The 27,998-nt window shown below is 34.9% G+C and overlaps 2 protein-coding genes across 2 annotated transcripts in view; both read right to left on the bottom strand.

Annotated features, from left to right (window-relative positions):
- Positions 1–601: 601 nt before the first annotated feature.
- LOC147066857 (UDP-glycosyltransferase UGT5-like) lies at positions 602–13,868 on the bottom strand. Its single transcript, XM_085953721.1, has 9 exons — positions 13,778–13,868; positions 11,091–11,274; positions 9,458–9,536; positions 7,816–8,005; positions 6,661–6,855; positions 6,030–6,234; positions 4,184–4,403; positions 1,944–2,163; positions 602–904 (listed from the first exon to the last, which is right to left on the bottom strand). The coding sequence occupies exons 2-9, from the start codon at positions 11,268–11,270 to the stop codon at positions 616–618; spliced, it is 1,578 nt and encodes a 525-aa protein (XP_085809847.1). The 5' UTR covers positions 11,271–11,274; positions 13,778–13,868; the 3' UTR covers positions 602–615.
- A 2,271-nt stretch (positions 13,869–16,139) lies between these two features.
- LOC147066858 (UDP-glycosyltransferase UGT5-like) overlaps positions 16,140–27,998 on the bottom strand; it is a 36,423-nt gene continuing 24,564 nt past the window's right edge. Inside the window, exons 2-9 of the mRNA XM_085954046.1 lie at positions 25,830–26,010; positions 24,735–24,813; positions 22,635–22,824; positions 21,878–22,072; positions 20,284–20,488; positions 18,116–18,335; positions 17,431–17,650; positions 16,140–17,222 (exon numbers count right to left, since the gene is read on the bottom strand). Coding sequence (XP_085810172.1) covers positions 16,925–17,222; positions 17,431–17,650; positions 18,116–18,335; positions 20,284–20,488; positions 21,878–22,072; positions 22,635–22,824; positions 24,735–24,813; positions 25,830–25,988 — 1,566 coding nt within the window. The 5' untranslated portion in view covers positions 25,989–26,010 and the 3' untranslated portion in view covers positions 16,140–16,924. The remainder of the gene's footprint in view (positions 17,223–17,430; positions 17,651–18,115; positions 18,336–20,283; positions 20,489–21,877; positions 22,073–22,634; positions 22,825–24,734; positions 24,814–25,829; positions 26,011–27,998) is intronic.

A 27,998-nucleotide genomic window follows, 5' to 3' on the forward strand; every position in this document is an offset into this window, starting at 1 on the left:
TCCCTAATTTTCTTAAAACATATTTTTCAATATTTCGATGGAAACATTCGTTTTCAACAGTTTTGGAATTGGACTGACTAATCGTTTCTCTCACATTTTTATATGCAGTGTAGTAATTAAAGTAGGAATATAACTACTTTAATTTTCAAGCTTGTCCCAAGTTAAAAATATCAACAAAATATTTTTCTATATTCACATAATTTGTGTGTAACATATTGATTATAACTCTTTGAAGAAACTGGTCTTGAAAAAAAGTACAGCGTGCTCTGGACCATGATACCACTGGTGATGAGACAAATAGTGCAAGTGTGCGGTTGTTTACATATGATTTTTGGCCTAAAGCAACCTATGATATATTTATAATATGTATATATAAATCAAACCATTTAGCCATCACATTGTAATAAAGTTATTACAACTTTTTTTACAAGGTTTGGTTGTCATTCATTTGCTCAACAACTTTCAGGAAGATGAGGGAAATTTGTGGAGATATTTCAAATACCGTGCCGTCATCCAATATACAATTCCGCTATTTTCAGTGTATTAATTTAGAAAACAATAATTAAAAATGCATAAGTTCTGAATAAAATAAAAATGCGACTCATATTTTATTTTTTAATTTTTCTTTTTCTTATTGACATCTTTTAGCGGCTTCTTGTCGTTATTGACTTTAAAACATTTTCTACATATAATAATTAAAAAAAGAACCGCAACTATCATTGGAATCAATATCAACGCTATCACATCGAGAAGTAATTCTGAACATCTGGATATCTTGGTGGGTGAGAGGTGAGCCGCTCCGCCAGATCTTATGACATGTTCTGCGTAGAAGGAGACTAGGTCTCTCGGTTTCATCGGCCTGTCATGATAGAGCCTATGAAGTCGCTTAGCATTCTCTTTATATCTGCAAATTCAATTAGATTTATTCTCACGTAAGCGAAATATATCGGTATCCAAAGTATGTAATTTGATTTATTGCCCTGTTAATTAATAGATATTATCATCAACGGCAAAGCCCAATCGTCCATAGAAACTCATCTCGACTGCAACACGTTAAATTTGGGTATGGGGCACAGGTATAAAAGCAAATGCCACATCAGTGTATGTGTAGGCCTCGCCTGTGCACACAGAAGATAATTGGAACATTGCGCCTGGTTTTGATTTATGACTATATCCTCAGTCGACACAATTTTCATGTGCGACCAGCCTTAGTCATACATATTGGAAGAGCAAACAACTGATGCTCCCGATTTCGTAGATGGTTATTAGATACAATATTACTGTTTTAAACATCACGTGGCGAATGTAGGTAAAATACTCGTAAAATGAAAACATTCATAAAAATCTCAGCGTTGTTGCGAAATAGATTGCAGCCAATTTATTTATTAACCCTGGTAACTAATTCAATTTCATATATTTAGGCTCTATCTCTACAAAACAAGGTTTTTTTCTACATCTTTGAGGTATATCAGTATTGACTACTTAATCTGCAAACCGGCTAACTCCATTTGGGCAAATTGTTCAGGAAGGAGAAAAAACATAATAATTTAACTATCGAGCGGAATTTAACAATTCCAAAAATATTTTTTTTTTTACAAACAAGCTGCACTATGAATGAAGATACTATTTTAGCTTCCTTTTTATATATAAAGAAAATTTATATAAAGATCGGAGTTGTTGTTTCATTTGATATTGGAAATTTGGCACCTGCGGTTGACTGTTTTGAGTGAAAAACGATAACGCATTTATTTATAGGTTTAGGAGTTTGAAATTTGTGCATAGAAAAAAAGCTTTCTAACAAAATGCATTTTGGTCATTTTTGGTTAAAAGTGCAGTTAGCTGGATTGCAGGAGTCAGTATTTATTGTTAATTGAGTTTTAATTATGGAGTACTGTTACTACAATGTGGAAAAATCTGTCGAGTATGGATTGTTTATAACTCACTTTGGGTTAGTCAGCATCTCATTCAATGCCCAGGACAGCGACACTTCCGTAAGGTTTGTGTAATCGATCGTAAGACCATGGCCTCTCAATGTGGCTCCTGCGGCATTGTGCTGCTGGTCTCCGTAAACGGGAATAGACAAGACGGGTACACCATGATGTACGGTCTCAGTAAGGCTCAGAAGACCGGCATGTGATATGAAGAGCTTGGTGTTTTGGTGTGCTAGAAAATATTGCATATTATATGTATATAGTTTATTAAATTTTTTTGCTCATCTTGCAAATCGCTCATAGACCAAGTTACTCGCAATCCAAGGTTTTACTTCACCATAAGTGTACGGCCTGAGTGGACAGCGTTCGGCGGAGCGTTGAGCGGCATGCACAACTCAAACGTATAACTGTATGTGAAAATCTTTGTCCACAACATCTTTTTTTGGTTATACGTTTATACATTTGAGTTGCGCACGTCACTCAGGCCATACACTAAGAGTCCGATACTACTTCAGATTTGGTTTTCAATTTAACTGGATTATGTTTCAACTTATGGTCATTAATCTCTCCATTATCTCATAAAATATAATTTTTATACACAAAAGAGTTTTTTAGACACAAAAATAGAAAAAATACATTCATCTTATAATCAGTGGAATACAGTACTTTAAATCAAATAGGTCAAAACCAACTTCTATATCTAGTCTTCTATATCATTATATAGCATATGCTGATTCTATTACTTCACATGCTCTTTGCGTCTTGAGTTGTCATGTCAGATATTCCAACTCTGGTACCTACTATTAATTGAGAGTAATTAAAAGCATTCTTTTCCGTTTCTCCTCCTCACAATACTTCTACATTCAAAATACCGCTTTTCGTCTGTTTCCGCAAAGGTTTAGGCATTTTAATATGAATAAAACTCCATGCGACATCCAACACACACTGAATTATGGGTGAAAGGCGAGGAAAGTAAATGTGGGGGAAGGGTTTTATATCAATAAATGTCCAATATAATGTAGAAGACTTGATATAGAAGTTGCACTGTACTAGACAATCGAGTCAGTATCCATTCTGTATTACAAACATATTTACAAGATGAAATTAAGTGTCAGCGTTAGTGAGATCACAAATACTGCATGCTGGTATCAAGCGTGCTGAGGCTAACAGTTAATTCGCAATAATAGGAATGGCAGGCCACGGTTTGTGCACTACTAATCTGAGGGAGTTGAAAAAAATTGTATGATATCGTCGGTGTTTTGTAAAAAGGGCGAATGCCGAATAACCAAAATGCTATTTTACAGGAGGAGGGTTTTATCTGTTAATTACCTGTGTATGATTATAAATGTCTAACAAGTTTATAATAAAGCTTAGAAAGAATACTGTCCTTATAATAGGCATTATAATATAATATTTTAAATGGCCTAATATCGTCGCTAATTTTCTACAAACTCGTATCTCAAGTTTTGTCAATTTTGAATTGTTTGATTTAATGAATTCAGAATTTGAATACACACATATTCCACTAACACGTATCTCAAAACATACTTTATTACTTTATAACATAATAGATTTAAGCAGTTAGAAAAAAATCGTATCACAATAAAAGACTTTTATAAATATTGTAAACTCGTATCATGAGTTTCGTGTCTGTAAGTATATAGAATACTGGACTTCGACAGATGATTATACTGGAGTTCTTTCTAGTAAGTCAAGATACGCGTTTACTGCAGAAATATTGTGGAGTGATTCACAGTAAAGTTGCAACGTATACTCGTATCTTCGACAATATGACTGATCGGTCTAAAGTGTAGTACGATAGATTGAAGAAACATAACATTTTTTTCATGAAAATATATGTAACTATACTAAATGGATATTTCATATAAGAAAATTTATTTCTGAATTTAAAACTGAGAATATAAAGTTGTTATTTGTCTCTCCTGAAAACTTGTGTTTTTGAAATACGTGTTTGTAGAAATTTTTTTGATGATATGTCACATTCGCTTTTTATTCGTAATACTAAGTGGATATTCGCCGATAACAAATATTGTTTTTAAGTACTTTCCTGTGGTGATAAAAACTCTCTGTTTTTACACTATAAAGCTAGTGAGGTACATATTGTTTTTTCATTAAAATCTCGATGTCGCCAAAATGGTTGATTCGCCCTTTTTACAAAACACCTACGATATAGTGAAATATTTTGCAAAATCGAATAATATTATAAATAGTTTTTTTATTTATTTATTTACCCAATATCGAGTCTTGTGGCATCCAATTCCTGATGATGACATTGTCCGGTGTTCCTGGAAGCTCCTCTTCAAATTTCCACAATACAGTTTGCTTTAGCTTTGACAGCGACTTGAGAATACCTTCTCGAGTTTCCTTTGGCAGCAATGAACTTTTTAAATTACTGCCCATGCTGAAGTAAATTATTCCATTCTCAGCACTATCCATAATCTTTTGCAGGTCCTGTGTGGAAAAACGAGCACAGAGGTATACACGGACGGTGTTATGCAGTAACCAGTTATCCACCAAAATGGAGTTTTGAGTTATAAGCATTTGAAGTTAAAATGTACACCATTTAGTCAAGATAATGAATACAGTTATAATTTTTTTTTGTAAATTAATACTTGAAAACGTACCTTGTGATTGTATAAAGACTTTTTTAATAATATGATCCGTTGTTTATAATATATTAGGTAAATGGTTATTGAAAAATAGTAATCGTTGCAAAAAAAAAAATATATTAGTTTTGCAGTATTCCACTATGCACCAAAAGTGTGACTTAACTGATTTTCCATTAACATATCAATTATTTACAAATTTTGTTTTGCTTATTAAAAAAACAATATGAACATAGAATATTTATTAGAAAATTATGTGTTTATTACAATTTAGTATGTATAACTGAATAAACTAAGTACTATTATAAATAAAATGTTACCGCAGTAAGAGTAATAATAAAAAAGGAAGCAATAAAAATAAATGTAAATGTTATGTTTTAACCGATGAATAAAACTTAAAATTAGTGTCAAAATATGAATTCTATTCGATTTCAAAATCCAAAGATAATCCAAATCCTTCTACATCGTCAGTATAATCAGCACCGTCATTATTGAGAAATTGGTAGAAGGGTTTGGCATCTTTGAGTACAAAACTTAGTATTTTTTTAGATCAGTATTATTATAATTTGATGTGCCTCAATAATATTGGCAATATTATCACTATTATCATCTACTGATAATACTACAATATCTTCTTCAATCATTGCCGAGCTGGTAATGTCTCTTCTATTTTACAAAGCCATTTCATTTCTTGCCATAGCAACGATGAGTTTGCCTCTATTCATCTTGGAAATAAGGGAAAAAATATATTACCACCAATAATCCCCATTTACATTTAAATAAAATTATTTTTATAGAAAAATTCTTTATAATACACTAATAAATTGTTAGACACATTTTATATGTATACACACATTTTTTTAAAAGTCTCATAGACGGCAATACAGACCGAATTTGACCACGATCTTTTTTGCAAAATGTAGAAAACATATTCATATTGTCGTTAAAACGAAAAACGCAAAAACACAAAAGTGTCGCTTAACTGGTTACTGCATAACACCGTCCACAATATGCAAGTAGCACAACACGGTATGGAGAGATATGCGTGTCCGGAAACTTGTACGTATGCAGTTTGCCGTATCACACTTCACCGTGAAATGTTGTATCGGAAATATATGACTGTATATTAAAGACTGTCCAACCTCTTTGGGCTGTATAGTACTAACATAAAATTCATGTCTAAACAAAACACGGTTCTTGTCGGTTTACACTTTACAGGAAGCCAGCAGCAAACGATTTTTGAAAATAGCCGATGTACTGGATTATTTGTTAGGTTAGGTTTTCATTCTTGAATTCATCAATTTTGCCAAAAAAAGCTATGAAAATTGAATTAATGTTCATATTCAATCTAATAAAATTGGAGACCGATACGGTTATCTCTTTCCGATAAGAAAGCTCACGGCAAACAGTGCCACGGTGAAATGTTTTACGTACAATTTACATGTAACCATATAACGCAAATATTTCTTACCTCTGGTAGTGGCTTCGTTTCAGAAATATAATGTCCTCCAATCTCTATAGCATTCGGTAAAAACGGTCTTGCGATATTGAGCGATGGATGACTATTGATGAATACTAAGGCAATCTTTGATGACAGCTTCTCATATGGAACTTTGTTGGATTCGGACACAAACATATCATTGTATATCTCCTTTTGTATCGGGTTTATTATCCACCTGTTATCAATAGTATGTCATGTTAAATTAACATAAGACATTATCGGTAAATATATGAAGTAAGTACCTACCGGTAATTATTAAGGTATTAAAAGGCAATTTTATTGATATGGAGAATATTATACTGTCATAAAATTATTATATTTTAATTTATTTAAGTTTTTTAGTAAGTATTTTATAAGTTATTTATATTTTAATTTGTTTTCGAAAGAGTATTTGAATAAGAAACATAGTATACTTGTATTAAAGCTATAAAATAAACATTGTTATATTTTACATGCAGAATATAAATTTTCTGTGATTACTGATTACCAATTCAACAATAATAAAATTTTTCCAGAAATGACAGGAAGAGTGTTGTAATATTAAAATTTCATGACACTCCCTCTAGTATAGTCAATGGTATGTAATATTGATATTTTTTACCATCCCAAAAGTTCTTGAAAGAGAGCCATGCCGGTGTTAAGTGTCCTCTGTATGAGATTCATGTTGTTTGTCAGCGGCAAAAAGACGTTGGGGACGGTGGCTGGAGAAACTGGATTCCCCGTGAGTGTCGCCAGCCAGCTCATCATGGACAAAGGTGATATCAGTATCACTGGACAGTCCAACTTCACTCCAAATCTGGGATAAGTATTATTTTTTTTTTACTATTCTATTATCTATTAAAATGATTTTTATTGATAGGCGACCCAGTAGTTCAATATAGTTCAGTGTGCAAGGCGCTGGCCTTTTACCCGGGGGCTCCAGGTTCGATCTTGGTGAGGTCACATATGTGATTTTCTCAAAGCCTGGGTAATTGTAATTGTTTCACTTATATTACTAATTACACTAATGTTTTATTAAACTATGTCATGGTCTGTTGTAGTATTACAAAAAGTATTTGTAAGTTAGTGTTACCACGATGATAATGTGTCGATGAGACTTGGTCGGAATGATTGTTAAGGGTTACAATAGGTGAAGAAATTGAATACAGTCGAAGTTTTTTCGAAAACTATTTACAGTAGAACTTGGTTTTTACGAGGAAGATGGGACCGACTGAATTTGCTCGTTATAAGCGTTACTCGTTATATCAGAGAATAGGTGTTTTTAAATGAGCGGTCACATAACACAAAAAGTCGCAATTCAAACCAGAATACACAATTAGAATTTTTCCCCGAAACAAGCATGGCATTCATAAACCACAAAAGAAGTTGTTTATTGTAATCAACGCTGGTAGGTACCTACTTACTTTTTTTTTCAACCATAAGCGTGGATACTTTTTTAATCTTGTCGGCGAAACCACCAATTAGGTAGGTACTTAGACAATTAACTAGTGTCATAAAAGTGATCCGAACCCGGCGGCATACTGTCCGTCGGATTTTATTGCTTAGGATCGAAATGTTTTTAAACGATCCACACATTAGCTCGGTATATCCGATAAGGAGCTCGTTATAAAAGTGAATAAATGTATGGAGAAAATCATAAACTAAAATGTCAACGAATGTTTCCACGTTATATCCGAGATCTCGCTATATCCGTGATCGTAATAACCGAGCTTGACTGTATATTATATAGTGTCTATGAATTTAAATTTTCTCTCACCCAATCATGGCATCATTGAAGAAGTATTCCAAAATCAACAAATCAAATTTCTCTTTCTTATCATACAACAACTGCTTCACTTCTGGGTGCTCCAAGATATGACCAGTGAAAATGGCCATTCGGCTGCTGATAAATTGGACCATATTTTTAAACGACTGTGAGGCCACCTCGAAAGTAAATGCTGACTTACCTGGAAAGACATAAGATAGCTGTTAGCTTTGGGTACCTCGGTTTCCTGGTAATGAAAAAAAATGTCATTGATGAAGAAATAAAATGGAAAGCCCATGGACGTAAATGGATGCTAATTTAATTTACAAAATCAATTGAAGTCTAGTTTCCTCTCCCGTTATACAAACATTCTGATGTACAAGACGTTGATCCAACCAATAGTGACCGATTGATCGGAGTGTTGGACTCTCACGAAGGCCGATGAGCGTGTGATATGTGGGCCCATATTAGAAGGAAAAAAATGGCGTATATGACATCATCTGAAGCTCTACAAGCTCTTTCAAGGAGAATATATCTCAGCAATTGTTAAACTTGGTATACTCTGAAGAATGGACAGTGCCCAAACGCTGAGAACCATCTTGGATGGTCGGAGGTCGACTGACAAGCTCAAACTTCGGTGATTGGATGGTGACAACAAGGATGTGAAATCGTCCGGTAACATCTTAAAAACATTGGTTCAGGATAGGGGGAGATAACAGAAGTTCTTGGAAGAGACTGTGTTGTAAAATTGATTTAAAGGTTTAGGTTTAAAAACAGTGATTTTAGTGTTGCGTGCATGGTATATTGAACGCATTAGTTTTTTTTGCATATTGTTTGGTACGGACCAGATAACCTGGAGAGGTTGGTGGTTTTGGGTAGCGTCCAGGGAAGGCGAAGCAGAGAAAGAGCGTTGGCTCTCTGAAAAAATCAAGTGAATGAGCTTACTGGGAGCAGCCTTCACTCTGCCCAGCAGAACTACTGCAGTACCTACTGCAGCAAAGAATTGAGAGAGATGGAAAGTCTTGGTCGTTCAGAAGATAACAAAATTTTAAGATGGCCACGATCCTCAGCCATGAGGGAACAGCGAAGAATAAGAAGACTGGTATATGGTGGATGTGGGTTTAAAGTCACAAGGAGCATTCTGACTGACAAGCAATATGAATTCTTAGAGACTGAAGTGGCCAAATTCTCCATTTTTTTCTCGGCGCTATAATCATATGTGGTTATTAACCTCTTCCAGTATCCACCTACATCCCAGTCTATCCAAAGTCACAAAACGATTGAGGTCTTTAAATCTAACTTGTCACTATCACTTCATCTTGTACAAGGTCAACCATGTTTTCGTTTGCCTTCAGGCTTCCCAACTAACAGTTTTTTGCCGTGCATTACTTGGTCAACTTATATACATATACGATGTGTGATAACTGTTTAGTTTGTAGCTGTATTTCTGACTGTGTATCGATGTTGGGTTTGGCGATACTATACAACATGCTCTGCTCAAATGCACTCGGCACTTTTTCCATGTTTTGATCAAGCACCGGGTTTCCGAGCTATATAATATGACATCCAGTCTTATTAGTATTTTATACAAGATTTCACACGTTTTGGGTAATTTTTGAAAAACAATTATTTTTTAATAACTGCACTGTCTTACTTCTTAAGTCCGCTATTGATGTGATTGATATTTCTCTGTAGACAGGTTTGTCGCTTCGGAATGGACTAATAAATGTGACCTGCAATATATAATAATGTTTTAATTATCTGTCAGCTATTTCTTTTTCTTCAATGACGCTACAGGTAAAGTAGAGTCATAAGGCTGAAAATTAAATTGTTTATGGGTATGGTGTTGCGTCACTTCTTTAATACAAGCCAGATGGTAATATTAAATCAAACATTTCTTTTAATACCTACCTACTATAAATAATTCCATTCACCTGAATATTTTGTTTTTTTTTTTCATTTTTCGGAGCGGTCATGCGAGGCTATTCTAACATATCACTTAACATCAAAAAAGAGTTAAATGTGATAAATATATCACATTTATCACTTTATGTATTCAGGCAGTTAACTATTACAAGAAGTTAACCGTTCGAACTGTCGAAAAGTGCTACATTTTAACAGCCCCTCTCTTGGCGGTGTTTACTTTTATAGCGAGATAGAGTACACCCACGATGGCCGGGTGGCTTAAACGCCGGCCTATAGAGTCGAGGGTCCCAGGTTCGAATCCTGGGTCTGGCAAGTACAAATATTGTTTTTCAATTTGTGTATGAGTCAGAGTATGGACCTAATAGGTTGAGCAAGTGGCTGACATCCATTTCTCGTAAAAATAAAATCTGTTAATACAAACCTCCACTCTATGGAGGCCCATATGATCCTATCAGGATCGGACATGGCCCAAAGAAGAAAAAGAGTACTTCAATTATATATTGAGAAGTGAGATGCGGCTGTTTTGAAAAATAATTACATCACGGTCGCCACCTTAATTTATAGATCCCAGCGAGCTGTTTAATATCAAGCTAGTAGTAGTAACGTAATATTTGTTTTACTACATGCTGCAATGATGACTAATAAAATTGTAGGTTATGTTATGTTTGACGTTTCAATCAAAATTTCGAGCATTTCGAGGTTCAGGTGATGGCTTGAACATAATCAAATTTGACCAAATAGAGACGTATTTCATACGCATCTTTACCAACTTAAATTTTCGCCGTATTACGAATTATTGTAGATAACCCAGGGCTCGAAATGGACAGGAGCGCACCGGAGCGTCGTTCCTGTTCGTGAAATCGGTAAAATTATCGCTCCGTCTCGTGGAAAAAATAATTTGACCATTTGAACCAGATAGGCTAAAAATAGAAAATCTAACACACTTATTTTTATGAAATACCCATAAAATTTGATAACTATGGAAATATCTTCAGAAAACTGTCGAGCGCTCCGGTTCGTAAACTTTTCCATTTCGAGCGCTGAGATAACCGTCGATAGCCGCTGATAACCGCCTTATGTATGGAATGGCTTCCGTGTTAATTTGGACAAATGAAAATAACGGAAACGTGCTAAAGTGCTAACTGTTAAGAATAGCTGCGATGGCCTGAGGACCTCTCCCCTGTGTATGCGAATGTGGTGGATTATCATGTGGGTTTATTTTATAATTATTTTTATGTCAACTTGCGGTCAGTCATTGTCACAACAATGATGATAACAACTGATTGAGGACCACAAACCGTTTGCAAGCTTATATATATTATTAACTTATACATAAATCATATGAAACAAATAAACAATACCTCATGGTTCCGCTCATGTAAAATATCTGCGACTCCTTTCCCCAAGTTGTAGTGACTTCTAACTGCCAGTGGTGAAATAACTAATATTTTGTAGGTTGACACATGACTGCATAATATTATTAGTGATGTTGACAGTGCCAAAATACTCCTCGTTGACAGCATCATGGATACCGGTGGCATATATCTTTAAAATCAGAAATATATGGGCTTCTTTACTTTTATTCTCATATCTGTATTTATTTTTGCATTGCGGTAAGTGATGGATCGAGGGAAGTGGTGCAACCATGTGCTTTTTCCTATGCTGGAGCATAATGGTTGTGGGGAAGGGTGGAGGTAGGCTGTTAGGTCCGCCATACATAGTGCACATTAAACTTTGTCAGTCATACGTATTTGTTTTCATTGAAATAAGACTACAATTTACAGATTGTGTGGGTTAGTTTTTAAAATTCAATTAAACCATGCTAAAACCATGCCATAATAGATAATAGTCAAAAAATACTCGTCTATCTATAAAATATCTAAAATTAAGCGATTAAACCATACATAACTTTGGATATTTTATAGATAGAATATTATTTTTGGTATATATGGCGAATATTGACAATTTGGTACTGTTCAGTTATCAGGAATACAGCGGAAAACACATTTTGAAAATAGCCGATAAACTGGATTATTTGTTAGGTTAACCTAATCAAACCAAACCTAACCTAACCTAAACTAACAAATAATCCAGTATATCGGGTATTTTCAAAATGTGTTTTCCGCTGTATTCCTGATAACCGAACAGTACCATATTTTTTATCTATTATAGTTTGGTTTAAGCAGGGCTTAATGAATTTAAAAAAAATGAACAAATAATATGCGTAATATGTATTCTTAATCCAACGAAAACAAATAAGTATGAATAAAAAGTGTGCACAATTTTGTCGTATCGCCCAAAATATACCAAAACTATTGTAGTTTGGTTTAGGCAAGGTTTAATTAATTTTTAAAAACTAACCAACACTATCTGTAAATTGTAGTGTTAGTTCAATAAAATCAAATATGTATGACTATCAAAGTTTAATGTGCACTATTTATGGCGGATCTTAATAGCCTACCTCCACTCTTCGCTATTGCATAATGGAGTGCAGTTGTATAACTTTTACATTGGCCAATCACTGTTATGCCATAATGATTATTTTCTGAATTATAATTGTGTCACTCTCTGGTATTTGGGTCATTACTGTTCATTCTATCTATTTCCTTTTCTGCTTTCCCTTCTTTTTGCATAAGGAGGAAGAAGAATGTTTTACGGTGGTAACGCAAGTACCATTGAATATAATAAACAAACAGTCAGCATCGCAACAGTGTCCTTCAACCTTTACAAAGTATTATGTACATTTTTTTGCCAACGGCGTCTGGCAAGGTGATATAATCTCACCCACACTATTTTCAGCTACCCTTGAGAATTGATTCAGGCAGCATGGCTGGAATTATAGATAAGGAATTAAATGGAGAATATCTGATTCATCCGTGTTTTTCAGATAATTATGATCATGGCCCTCACAATGGGGGCTGACAGGACTCTAGCCTGGGAGCCCGGGCATTGGGGGGCCCGGCGGGGCTGGTCGACCTGATAAATGAGATAAACACACATCACAATTTTGCCCTAATGGGGAAAAAAGTCACCTGCGGCGCTATTTTATTTGTAAAGTCTTAATGTTTTAAAATGTCTGGTTGTGTGATGCAATATTTGATTACTGTGTGTTGATATTCGATAAATCCATAATTCAAATGGATTTATTCAACAATACAAAAAAATCGCTAAAAATACACCGAATACCTTAAGGTTAACCTTATCACTGCCAGCCAATTTTTACTAGTAGGCACTTGTAGGCCAGCTATTTTCGGAATAAATCCTTTAAAAAATATGAAATAGGAACGGAATGATAAATATTTGTGAAAACTTACCAACACAACATGTTTATCGAGTTTATCGTGAATATTTTCACACTAAAATGATAAATATTGTTTAGAAAATAAATACACAGAATGTTTGTATTCAGAAGTTATGACGTTTACAAGAACCCGCGAGTTAATTTGTACGTGGCACGGATCAGGATTTATTAACACCTGAAACGACATTTAGAAAATGATTCTGTAAAAAGTCTCACTGCCTTTAACCCTTGCGATGGGTAGGGGGGCCCGCTACAAGATGTGGGGGCCATGGTTATGATCATAATGGGAGAATTGCAATTTGAAGTTTGGCATGCCGTCTAAAATCAGGCATGATGCTAATTTTTTGTGCTTATGTGGAGAATGTCTTTTTCATATAGTGTAGATTTAAGCCCCCGTGTAAACATAAATTTTCTTTTGCAAGCAAATGAAAAATACACATGATTCAAAAATGTATTTTAAAACTTGTGAATTATTTATTTATTGTATAAAAAAAAGAAATATGGGGGTACATTTCTGATGCCCAGATAATTAATTAAAATAAAAAAAATATTTTAAACATGAATGATAATAATATTATGGTTACAGAAAATTTATCTCAATAATATTATTATCCTTGCATGAATAATTTGTGAGGTTAGTAATAATTATTATAGGTGGATATTTAATATACATGAGTAATAATAATATTCATTTAGGTAATCAATATTGGATAATAATTAAAAATGTAATAAAAACTATATACTTACCTATTATTATTAGTTGAAATGCAATTAAGGTTATTAACCCCACAGACAATGACTTCAACTTGTAAACAAGTTCCTCTGTCACATCAGTCTTGTGCAATCAGGATTGCCTGCATAATTATTAATAGGCACTAACATGATAATAATATATTTATTGTGTGTATATATATCAACAAGTCATATAATATCAACTTTCTCAGCAATAAGGGCATTAGTGACAATTTATTTAAAACTTTACAAGTAAACAAAATAAAACAATATTTTTATATATTATGTTATATTTTATAACAGTTATTTTATATTTTATAACAGTTATTTTTCTATTGTTATTATCATGGCCCCGATACACTGAAGAGGACCCCCTGATCAGTATGTTTGGCGGGCCCCCTTCCTATCGCTAACGTTAAGAGCAATGTGATTTCCTACACTAGTGTTTCCTAAATAGTATTCCACGATAGCTCAGGATGCCACAAGGTCAAATTAAGTGCAATCCGTGTATATTTAAGCGATTTTCTCTATTTTTAAATGAATCCACTAATTGAATTATTCAGTTTTCAGCACTCGAAACCAAATTATAAAGCACTGATAGCGACCCCTTTTTGTGGTAACCATGTAACATGTGACCCTTCACGATTTTTGATAAATAGGCATTTTTATTAGTCAGAAAACACAATTAATTATAAAATAAAATTCTACACGTGAATTGTCATTTAATTATATCATATGAAATTCCATCGCACAGCCATATATTTTGAAATATTAAAAGTTTTAAACTAAAATAGCATTGCAGGCAAGTTTTTAAATATTAGAGCAAATTTGTGGTGTGTTTATCTCAATTAACTGTTCAACCCACCATGCCGGGCGGAGCCTAAGCCCGGGCCCCTAGACTAGAGCCTTGTCAGCCCCCCCCCCCTTGTGGGGGCCATGGTTATTATACATTAAATTTATTTTAAATCAAGCCGTCGCATTGAACAAATAACGCAACACAAAAACAGTAGTTCCCATTCTTGTAAATGTTGGCAAGTCATTGAAAATGTTTTATTTCTTTCTTAATGGTATAACTATCAACATTTTAGAATACTTTATTAAGAAGATATATATACCTATAAGAAAGAAATTAAACAATGATGTTGATTTTACGAAAATAGAAATTGCCATTTTTATTTCCAGAGTGCTGTTCAAATGCAGTGCAATGATCCCATAAGTAAAATCACCACTTTAAATCCACTATGTCTCCTCATTATAATATTATATAGTTTAGGTGAATGGCAGGACACCATAATCAGTAAGCTATATTTTCTGACAGCCAAAATGTAATAAAGTAAGAAACATCATTTTGGTTGTTCGTTGCTATTGTTAACATCCTAGCAAAAATTTTGTACTTTCGTCGCGGGGTTACTTTTGACAATGTCCTTTGGCACGGTAAAAATAAAGTTCTATACAATCAAAAAATGTTCATAAAGCCTTTTTTACTTAGCAATAACCGTACTTACAAAGTGATAAGGACAATTGATAACATATGTCAATATATAAACGGATTTAAAGTTATCTAGTATTTTTATTTTATTAAATAATATAAAATAGAGGGTAGTGTGTCGGTATGCAGACAATAATGCATGCTATTATACTATATTATTATATGGATGTGTTTTCTTCATATTTTTTGTTATCATGTCCTCACAAAGTATTTTCTTCTTCTTCTTTGACCATATTCACTCCTCAATCAGATCATATGGGGATCACAAGGCATAATGTAGGTAAATTACTGTACCCACGGCTTCAAAGACAGATGATTTACCACTACACTGCGGAATGGTATATATTGGTCATAAAACTATGAATTTGTATTAACAGATTTAGTTTTTACGAGAAATGGATGTCAGCCACTTGCTCAACCTATTGGGTCCATACTCTGACTCATACACAAATTGAAAAACAATTACTTGCTAGCTTTAGCCGTGGCCATCGACACTTATAAAACTGATAATATTAACTTCAAAATTAACTGAATATTATTAGGGTGGAGTGGTATTTAGGATTAGGATAATTGAGGCATATATTTCCAAAAACCGATAAGGCCACATATGGTTAAAATCTAACTAAATATTGTAATACCTATGTGATTTTACATAATTTTTAATTATCTATATCAAAACCTGTCTTACTTACTGAAAGCTATAAATTAAAAAGATATATCTGCGATTGTATTATATTTATTACAATTATTAAGAGTTCATCAGCTAATATTAATAATTAGCCATATTGTTCTAATAATACAATGGAAAAAAAACTATCATTAAAACCAATCATATACGCTTGAAACACAGAAATATTGTTAATAAATAAATATTGAATTGTCGACATATCAGTTTTTGGAAACAGAATTTTTGGTTTCTTTATTGTAGGTAGGTAATTAATAAGACAACATTTTAATAAACGTTCACCATATTATTATTTATGTATTTATGCAACAATCGTAATACAAAAATAAAAATATATTTCACAATATTTCACATTGTCAACATTTTAGGTTTTAAGAATAGCCCCTCATGAAAACAAGTAAAACCTAGGGCCAGATGCAGAGATGTCATTGTGCAATTCACCTAATTGATAAAGCCATCAAATAGTGGCAGACTTGGGTATCTGTCAAAACAGTCAAGTATGTTGCGCACTGAATTCAAACAAATATTGGATTGTAAAGATAAGAAAATATGTGAACATGAATACAACACTATACTTGCATGAATTTTATGCGCAATGCACCGGATTGTCATTGATTTCTCAATTCTGTCACTAATGAGTGGAGTCGACACTCACTCATTAAATGACTAAACTGTCAGTGACCGAACGTTTAGCGGCAGTCGAATACTAAGCGTCTGGCACATGGTGTGTTGTTGTATTGTAACATTTTGACCACCGATATAGTGTTTATTGAAATTCTTCGTATTAAACTTTACTTTATTGTATAAACAGTAATTTTAATCATCAAAATATGTACTTCTAAAATACAAAAATTGTTTCACTGGGTGAGGGGTATTTCAATTCGCTTGTACATAAAACATACTTTGTTCAAAACGTTTAACATAAAATTCACCTCATACGCAACGTAATATTTATTGCTTATTTTATTTATCACAATCTATCACCGCTTTAATTCTTCTTCTTGCTTCCCTTTTCTTTGACGTCCTTCTGTTTCTTTTTGTCATCCTTTGCCTTGAAGCATCTCCTGCAGGCCATTATCACAAATACTAGCACCAAGAATGGAGGGACGGCAATCAGAGCGACCACATCCAGCAGAAGATCAGAGCATCTGGATATCCTGGGTGGAGAGAGGTGCGGTGCACCACCCGACCTGATGGTGTGTTCTATATAGAAGGCGACCGTGTCACGTGGTGTCATTGGCCTGTCGTGGTATAGTCTACGAAGTTGTTTAGCGTTTTGTTCGTATCTGAAATAAACCATAAGTTATATTTTAAAGAGTGTAATATATTTGCTCAATTTATATTTCAATGGATCATTCCAACAATAACATCTGCACCTCAGAGAAAGACTACTTTCCTCCAAAATCGGAAAACGCTGTTTAAGTTTTAATGTTATTACAATGACAGCTGTTTCTGGCTATAAACACATCCTTGGAATGCTTGATTATAACTTACTTTGGATTGGTCAGCATCTCATTGATGGCCCACGTTAGCGATGTTTCTGTGAGGTTTGTGTATTCCACGATGACACCGTGTCCCCTATTTTCAATGGCCTTAGCGTTGTGGTTCTGGTCTCCGAAAATTGGAATTGTGAGTAGGGGAACTCCGTAATGCACCGTTTCCGTGCAACTCAGAAGGCCACCATGTGAAATGAAGAACTTCACATTGGGGTGAGCTGAAACAGAGGTCATTTTTATAATATGTATTTTTTTTAAATCTTGTAAACAACATTTTAATACGTATCTTAGCTTAGGGGTCGTCCATATAATATGACATACGGGGTGGGAGGAGGTCAGATGTAATATGATTATTTGTGATGGGGGAGTTGTAGGTAATGTGATCATGAATCAACAAAATATCAACTCATTTTTGAGAACATTATAGGAACTCAAATTGACATAATTTAGATAAATTGGTAGGTAGGCCGTGTGTTTAGTAGAAATTACGACATCTTATATAGGCTGCACTGAGATAAAGGATGCCAATTAATGTTGCAAGCCTTAAAAAAAGTCTTTTATAGAATAAACTGTTTTTTTATTTATAAACAATCACATAAAATAGCAAATTATAATTTAATAAGTATAATTTTAGTTAATCAAGTAGGTACTTTGAAGCATTTATAGCAGACAAAAATATTTACCTAAGATAGAATCTTGAGGCATCCACTTTCTGATGACGACATTGTCTGGTTTTCCTGGTAATTCTTCTTCGAACTTCCACAGAATCGTCTGCTTCAACTTTGAGAAGGATTTCATTATATCCTTTTGGACTTCTTTGGACATCATTGAACTCTTAAGGTTGCTTCCCATGCTGAAGTAGATGACGCCATCCTTTGCATCGTCGAGAACCTTTTGCAAATCCTGCATAAGAATGAAATTGATGATTATATTTACAATAGACAAAGATGTTGAAAAAACCTTTTTGAAGCCTAAATGTAATTGATCTATATTATTTTCGATGATATACTGCCCGGAATTCACATTTTCCCGCTATTTACGTGAATAGTCTGCAGTCCTGTTTCATTTTAGTACATTTAATTCCAGGTTTTAAATTTATATTTTCCGCAATTCACATATCGATGGCCTAATGTTAATATCCCGTAAGTGACTTTTTACAAATTGTGCACGAAGCTAAAAAACTAAATTTTTATTATCCCGTATCTGACTGTTAATAGTTCACACATGTTGTAACTACATAGCATGCCAATAACCCGTAACGTAAAAAGTGGTAAAGCAAAGCACATGACAGCTAATATCATGATAACATCCAATAAAATGTGATATATATAAAGATAAACATCAAAATTTGTTATATTACTTACTGCTTTACCTTTTAAATAATTCGAAAGTGACATTTTGAAGCTGAATAATTCAACACACGTCATGCAATACGCTCGACAGCTTAGAGGCAAGATACGGGCTATTACAGGTTTATTCCTGCAATATTCAGATACGGGAAATTACTAAAATGGCTAAAGTCGATGGGCAGTATTTTTGTTGTTTTTAGTGCATCAAAAAGTAATTTTCGTCATATCGTTGATATGAAATATTGCAAATTCTGTTTCCATTTCAGTTCCAATTCCAGACGCATGTGTGCATTTTATTTATAGTACACATGACAAAAATTACACAACGCATTTGTATAAGAGTGTTCTTTTGTGTTTTTTGATTAGAGTCTTTAACACTTTGATCGCCATAGGGGTCACCGGTAACCGGCATTGGATTCCTTTAAGGGGGCCATGGGGGTCACCGGTGACCGGCAAAGAAGACCTACTTTAAAGTTGTTCTACAGCGCCGGCGGACACGCGCGCAGTGAATTTTTCGATACAATATAAATATAAATAGATTATAAAAATGTAAGTTATAAAAATGATGTAAATAATAAAAAAAATTGAATTACAAAAATGATTATAATGTATGTATACGTATATTTCCAGTTTATGTGTATCCAGGTATTATACTACCCAATTTGAAAACTTTTATTCCGTATTTGTATATTCTTTCATAACCTATCAAATAATACCTTAGAAACAAATAATCATTTTTTAACTATTTTATGTAAAACTAGTTGGCGATCAATGTGTTAAAGGAACATTCCTGAAAAGGTGAAAGAATACGTTAACATAATATGCTCCAAACCAATTTAATAAAAAAACCCATTAACCTGTTACCCCTGCCCATGGCCCCCACAAGGGGGGGCCTGACAGGGCTTTAACCTGGGGGCCCGGGCTTAGAGGGGGCCTGGCGTGGCAGGTCGACCAGTTATGTGAGAAAAACACACCACAAAATAAATATTATTGATTATTAACATTTAAAAATATATGACTGCAAAGTAATTTGATGTGATAATATTACAATGATTGATATAATTTTATTAAATGATAATTTGCGTGTAGAATTTTATTTTATATTTATTTTAAGCGTGTTTACTGACTTATAAAATGACTTTTTATCCAATATGGCGAAGGGTTGCATGTTACTTGGTTACCATAAAAGAAGGTCGCGATCAGTGGTTCGTAATAATATGCTGAGTGCTGACAACTCAATAAATGAACTGGATTTATTTAAAAATTGCTAAAAATACACGGAATACCCTTATCCATGGGGTTCCGTGGAAACCACTTGGGTTAGCAATAGGTAGGGGAGCCCACCATAGCTCCTGGCCTGGGGGCCCGCTTCAAGATGTGGGAGCCATGGTTATGTATGATTTAATTGCATAATATATTATGATCTCAAGGCCCATTCTTTCCCATTCAATAAATGTTAAAATATTAATAAATAAATAAAAATTATATTCATTCAAAATAACCTGCGGTAGTGGTTTTGGATCTGTAATATGATATCCTCCGACCTCCACAGCATTTGGCAGGAAAGGCCTGGCGACATTAAGGGATGGATGACTGTTAATCAAAACCACAGCCACTTTGGTTGGCAGTTTCTCGAATGGCATTTTCTTGGCTTCTGCGCTGAACACTTGCTCATACAATGCCTTCTGAGCTGGCAGGAAAAACCACCTGTAAATCAAGCAACAGGAAAAAGTATTGTTATTTTATTTCAATTCTCATTTAATAAGAATTATATTATAATTAATTTATAAAGAAAATTCTGGCCGAATAGTGAGGAAACTTCAGTGAAACTAAAAAAATCGTTGTGTTTTCAGTCTGTTTTGCACAGCAAACATCTAATGAATAAAACAAAATATGGATCTTTTAATAGATGGATATATTTCCGTGAATAGTACACAACTAAATATTTTTTAGAATTTACATTTACTTCAGTTAAATGTCAAAAGTTTGCTTCGAAATATTGAAAACATAATATTGACAATTGTATGTTTTTTGTATATACTATATCGTAATAATAATCTATTTATAAACACAAACGAAGGTGTCAGCCCATAATGATGTAGGTCCCGGATCTGGTTATAATAAATTACGTGTTGTTTTTTTCAGTGTGTATTTGGAATCAGAGTATGGACCTAATAGGTTGAGCAAGTGGCTAACAAAATCTGATAATATAACCTCCACTCTTTGGAGGCCCATAAGATCATTATGATCTTCTTAGGATCGAACATGGCAATAAAATATATAAATGCAACATTTTGAAAACACCTGATAAACACACCTATTACAAAAACAATGAAACAAATATGGCAACATACAAGACTTTAACCTGCATTGGATATCGGCTAAGGTGCTTTACCAAATTATCTAATAGTCATGCAATGACTAGCATTTGTGGTTTGAATCAAGGTATCAATAATAGATAATATACCTTGATTCAGTGCTTGAAATGGAAGATTTTACGAACCGGAAAAATATTAACATGGTTATTTAATTTTATACGTATTTTATGAAAATAAGTAAGTTAGAATTTTGTTATATGGCCTATGTAGCTCAGGCGGTCAAATAAATTATTCCACGAGACGGAGGAGAGTTTTGGCGATTTTGTGAACTGGAACGGCGCTCCATTTCGAGCCCTGCCTTGATTACTAGCCAGTGTCAGGATTTTTTCCAAATTTTCGTCTTAATGTACTTGATAAATAAACTATTTTTTTTACTCAATGGATAATTCACAAGAGAACACTGGCACAACCAAATCACGGACGCTTGGACAGTTTTATTAGTTTTTGCTAGATGTGATCACGAAGAGACGGTTCACGTGTTTGTAACATGCCACATTAGAGTGCATCACTCAGTACCATTGTGGCAAAGCTTAATATTATCCAACGTTGTCAACAGCCTTCCTATACCTTGTAGCATTGCTAGGCAAACGATTTGCCGACATAGCAAGAGGCGCAGAACCTGGCACTCAGCTACTTGCCGATGCTGTGAGGCTGTAGTATGGCAGGTTGATGTTAGTAAGCGGATGTGATAGGCATATTTACAAACATAATCACTTACCATCCCATAAACTCTTGGAAAAGTGCCATTCCAGTATTGAGTGTCCGCTCCAATAAGTTCATGTTGTTTGACAGCGGCAGGAAGACATTTGGGACCGTAGCTGGGGAAATTGGATTGCCGGTAAATGTAGCCAGCCAGCTCATCATAGAAACCGAAGATATCAGGACCACTGGGCAGTCAAACCTCACTCCAAAGCTGGAAGAGATAAGCAAATTGATATTTTATATGTGTACCTCAGAGCCGGTGTGTCATGTCCGATTTAGTCGGAAATTAGTTTAGTACAGATTTTGTAACTAGATTACCATATATTTCAGAGCCAATTATTCTCCTCTCAATTCTACTCATAACACATGCCTGCGCATCTATTCTATACACAAGGCTGCTATCGGCGACTATCGAGAGTAGTTTATCATATTTGTGTTTAGAGGTATTATAATTGTTACAATAAATTAGTTGTAATTATTACAATAAGTGCTATCTTTTAACAGCACCTGTCTTGCCTGTGTTAACTTTTAGAGCGAGATAGACAGTTTTGACAGTTTAGACGGCTAACTTATTGTAACAATGTACCCTCGATAGCCGCAGACAGCGGCCTTGTGTATAGAATAGATGTGCTGAAATGCCTAAAACTCATTCTTTGGTTAAAACCTAAACTCTATAGTTAATGTATACATTGGTAGTTCAACGACTCATTAAGGACGGGTTATTTTAATTATTATAATATTAATGCCTATAATCACAGCAGTAGAATTCTTACCCAATCAATGCCTCATTTAAGAAGTGCTCCACAACAACCAAATCGAAGGTCTCCTGTTTGCTCTTGTAGAGCTTCTCAATTTGAGGGTCCTCCATCAACATTCTGACGGTCAGCTCCATCCACGTGCCCACCGTTCTCATGGTTTCCATTTTGGAATGATTGGTCATGAAGAAACCCACCATTGAGTCATCTGGAAGAACACAGAAATTCATCAGAGAATGCTTTCAAACTGTTATTACGCTGTTTTATAAATAAATCTATTAGCTCCATCTAATCTGTCGTCTGTAAATTGCTAAAATCAAGAAACTGAAGATGGACGAGCTATTGGTAATGATAGTGATACCAGATGGAAATCTCCCACAGGAGACTACCTCAAAGGGCGGACCGAACCATCATATTTCCCAAAATACCACAGCCTACGTCCACTCTTCGCGGTGATCGCAACCCTCAGCCGAGCGGAACCCGTCTCCTTGAAATTCAAATTCGTCAAACTCCCGCCAAAACAGACGCGGTCTATCAAAAACGGCCGCTCGCGCCGCCACTAGTCAATCCGTCGGTAAAACAGAGAGGTTCCCGACCGACGGATGAACATGACGCCGCCTGTCAGTTGAACGCGCGCAAAAAAGCTCTCTCTTACCTCAACCGCCGAACCAACAGCATCGACCGCAAAATCTCTTCTCGCCTTCGCTCGCCTCGGACGTGAAGCCAAGCCAGCATTCTGGACAGCCCGCCAAAAAGACCACATCTGACATCGGCAGATCGCCACGCCGCAAGCACTGACTCGCCTCGGATGCCAAGCAATCAATCAGCAGCCCAGCCGCGACACCACGTTGCAGCCCGCCAATTACCAACCGACCGCCAACGACGACAATAACCTGTATCGTATCTGTAACGACTACCCTGCAATACGATGAAATAAACCAGCCTTGACCAAATACCCCGTGCGTTTCTGTCCCCCACCCCCGCTTTGACCTTGACGTTATCACGGCCTGCCATCTCCGCTTCAGAGCGCGCAGAAGGCCGGTGATAATAGGTAGGTAGACTTTGCTTATAGGGATGCTATTAAAGAAAACATATTATGTACTTACTAAGTGTCATATTATCCACTTAAGGTTTTGTAACTATTAATTAAAATAATCTAAGTACTAGGGATTTATATGTATTACCAACCAAATGAACAATATCCTATTGTAGCAGATGAAACCAGTCTTGATTATTATCAAGCAATATGGAGAGCGTACTACTACACGAATCGAAGCCTTGTACCATCTCAGTTGTAGTGATTCTAATTTTACACAAAACTCCTTTATCCGGTGGTCTTGTTTAAATTATGATAGTTATTTCTCCACCGTTGATCCATTCAATAATTCAACAGCTTCATTTAAACACACTATGTATTTCCAAAATGTATAATCGATACTAAGTAAATTAATAATTGTCGTAAATATTCAAAATATTATTAACCTTTTCTATGCCTCACGATATTACTATGGCAGTATCTGACAAGCAGCAGATTTTTAACGACACACGTTGAATGTAAAGCGAAACTCTTACTAAAATCACTGTAATACCGATAATTTGTGCCTTAGTATTTCATAATTATTCAAACAGATGTCACTGTGTGTTTATTTTTTTAGATTATGCAAATCAATCGACAGTGGCTAGTAATTTGAATTTAAAATCGGACGAAATAACTTTTGAAAATCACTTCAGAGAGTATTATAAGAGCCATTAGTTAAAATTTGTCGCAATTAAGTACGGCGCCTTTAGCATTGTGGTCAATGTGCACGGGCGCGAAACCCAAGAGATGCAGGTTCGATTCCAGCGGGATGGGGTGACTTACTTTTTTCAAAAAGATTTTTTCTATTGGCTATAATACATTTTCTCAGAAGTGTTTTCAAAATTATGTATGTAAAGATATAAATCGAGACGTTAAAATTTTTTATTGCGTGAAGAAAACAGGCACTAAATCATATAAATCATTAAATTGAGATTATCTGGAATCATTATTTTATTCAAAAAGCCAACGGCGACCCTGGCAAAGCTCACACTTTGATACCACTAAATTAATTAATATAAAAGTGAACTCTTTGATCATACTTTTTAAATCCATCAGCTTAGACACAGCGATCTCTCGGTATGCGGGCTTGTCATTTTTGAAGGAACTAATCAGAGTTACCTGAAACAACATCACAAGCAATGACATTAAGCAATTTACACACAGAATAATCGATGCAACATCAAATCAAAATTCCAATAAAATCTTCCATATTCAATTTGTGATACCAGTTGTCTTTTGTCACATACCTACCTAAAACATGATTCTAAGCCTAATCTCGACTGTGATACAGTTATAAATCAAAATCAGGCGCAAAGTTGCAACTGTCTGTTGGGACAGTAACGTTATACGGTTAGCCGAAAGTAATGAAAAAGCTACATGCAAATGCTGATGCTACATTTTGGTATCATACCTCCTGTACTCCATACTATATTGAGTGAAATTTTTTGCTTGAGACATCTGTTGTTTTTTTCAAACTAAAATGTCACATTCGAGCTGTGTGTGTACATTAGGTTACATGTGTATTGTGAATACCAACAAAATCATATCTACGTGTTGCAGTCCAGAGTATAGACCTAATAGGTTGAGCAAGTGGCCATTCATCTTTCGGAAAATAAAAATCTGTTAATGCAACCTGCACTCTGTGGAGGCCCATATGATCCTCTGAGGATTGAATGTGGTGATGAAACTATAAGTGTAAGTGCAAAGGCCACAGAAGACGTGGTGATGATGCGGGCGTTAATTTTGCAAGTGGTACAACCACATAACTAAAATACAATTTAATCTAATACTGCAAAGCATGCACACTAGGAGTGCCTCGGCGATATGGAGTTTTTATTTTATACCCACTAGAGGTTCTTTAGAATGGCAAGCGCTTCTCACGCTTTTCAGCTATCATTTTTGTTATTGGTATTATTGATCTGAAATTTTCACCAATCGATGATTTGTTGGTTTCGGGAAAGTATTAAAAAATATACAGTTGATCTACATTCCCAGTATGCAATGATTCGTGACATATAAACCCTCCGTAAATTCCACTCCCTCTCCACGCCGCATTCCATGGTCTCTCTACCTTAGACTTTATTATTTCTGGTTGTAATAATTATATTTATAATGTAGATATTATTAGCTCTTACCTCATGGTTCCTATCATGTAATATATCAGCCACTCCTTTCCCCAGATTGTAGTGACTCCTAGATGGTGGTGGGACGATAACCAGGATCTTGTAGCTGGCCACTTGGCTGATCAGCAATAAGACAGATGCAAGTATTGAGAAAAACTGCATCGACAGCATTGTAAAAATATGTTTGGCCTATCTGAAAATAAAGGGTACGAAATCGTTACAATTCAAGCATGGATGGAAAGACATTTTTTGTTTTCAGATTGAGTCGGTCAACAAACAAACAAACAAATGTTTATTGGCGGTATTACGACGAGATTGCTCACAAAACTGGCATGTAGTGCATTTAGGCAACTGAATAGTATTTTTAAAAGTGGCCCCCCATTGTCCCCCCCACCCCCCCCCGAAGTGTTCAACCAATATGTTCTAAATGTGCTCATAACGACTACCTATATAAATAATATAGAATATTGTCTTCTAATCCGTACCTTCTTTGGCGCGCAAACAGATGGTGACATGAAGAGGCCATTTGATAAATTGATAAGAATAATTAATATAAAACTCTCAAATGATATCTATTCAGTCATTTAAAAACTGAAACTTATTCTGATAGCATTGTTAACTCTATTCTAAAGATCTTCGGAGTTCAGGTAGATATTTTCCCCCATGGAGTGGTTTGTTAGATTTCAATGTACTTGAACCGACCAGCTCAGAAAGTTTTTTATCGGCCGAGTGCTGAGTGTTGAGACCATTGATATACTACTAGATGAGGAGTTCCCATACAAGTGTCATTTAAAAAATGTACCACAAAAGAAGATATTACGAATATCGTCTTATAATATTTCCTTGTATGTATAATGCGTTAAGACCGTTAACATGGATTCCCGAATTTCACCCGTATTGCCGTGGCTGTAAAACTAAATTTGCGTTCTTGGAATAGTGACCCTAAGGGTATCTGCAACCCAAAGCTTGCAAGCTACCAAAAATTCATGTCTGAGCGGACAGAGCAAGTCGTCATGCGCTGACTATTAGTTAGAGTAAGAGGCAAGCTAGATCGGGCTTACTCATAATTATTGCCAGGTCGTTTTCGAGACAAATATTAAGTGAGCTTATATCGAGTTACTTAAGTCCGCTGATATTAAAACAGTAAGTTTTAACACTGGCCGAGTCGCTGAAAATCGGGCGTCATTTTAAGAAGCATATGATTCATCCAGTAGTATATCAATGACTTGAACCGACCAGCTGGGAAAGTTTTTTATCGAACGAGTGTTGAGTGTTGAGACACACAATGCGGAGGTTGGATTTCGTGACCCAGGATGCGCGATCGATCTGAATTACTGGTTGCAGGAGAATTACCGAGGATAGCAGGCCTGGGGACGACAGTGGCGAAAGGTGGAGGTAGGCTGTTAAGATCCTACACAAATATTCGTTTTCATTGAACGAAGACTACAATTTACATAGGTATCGTGTTGGCTAGTTTTTAAAATTCAATTAAACCCTGCGAAAACCAAGCTATATAAAAATAGTCAAAAAATACTCGTCTAACTATAAAATATCTAAAATTATGCAATTATTATATCATACATAACTTTGAATATTGTATAGACAGAATAATATTTTTTAATTATTATAGTTTGGTTAGGCAAGGTTTAATAAATTTAAAAAAATGAACCAACAATATGTGTAAATATGTGAACGAAAAGTGTGCACAATTTTATCGTATCGCCAAAAATATACCAAAACTATGATGGCAGGGTTTAATTGATTTTTAAAAACTAACCAACACTATCTGTAAATAATTGTAGTCATAGTTCGTAGTCACAAATACGTATGACTAACAAAGTTTAATGTGCACTATTTATGGCGGATCTTAACAGCCTACCTCCATGCTTCGCTACTGGGGGACGATGACTTGAAGAGGCACCCCGGGCTTTTGACTGTGTCACTAGTGGTGATGATTAATATAATATGTACATACTTATTTTATGAGGTTCTCAAATCTTTGCGCACATTGTTTCAGATAGTTACTGGGTAGCAACACGATATAACTAGGTATATCAATTCAATTATAGAGATAAAGCAAACGTGTATGCTTCATAATATTTTTATTATATAATAATGTCTATGAACGTTTCAATAAATTATCTATTTGAAATTTATAAATTTGAAATTATATAAATATAA

The sequence above is a fragment of the Rhyacophila brunnea genome, unplaced genomic scaffold (assembly GCF_057557595.1).
Source record: "Rhyacophila brunnea isolate RB1 unplaced genomic scaffold, BYU_Rbru_1.0 scaffold_4, whole genome shotgun sequence".
NCBI classification, from domain to species: domain Eukaryota; kingdom Metazoa; phylum Arthropoda; class Insecta; order Trichoptera; family Rhyacophilidae; genus Rhyacophila; species Rhyacophila brunnea.

Bases quoted from the DNA above. Each gene is read 5' to 3' on its own strand.
- LOC147066857 (XM_085953721.1), bottom strand. From the start codon at position 11,270: ATGCCACCGGTATCCATGATGCTGTCAACGAGGAGTATTTTGGCACTG. The intron at 8,006-9,457 runs GTAAGACAGTGC...ATGTCTTTCCAG, and splicing joins ATCAATAGCGGACTTAAGAA to GTAAGTCAGCATTTACTTTC. The intron at 6,235-6,660 runs GTAAAAAATATC...TATTGATAACAG, and splicing joins TTTCAAGAACTTTTGGGATG to GTGGATAATAAACCCGATAC.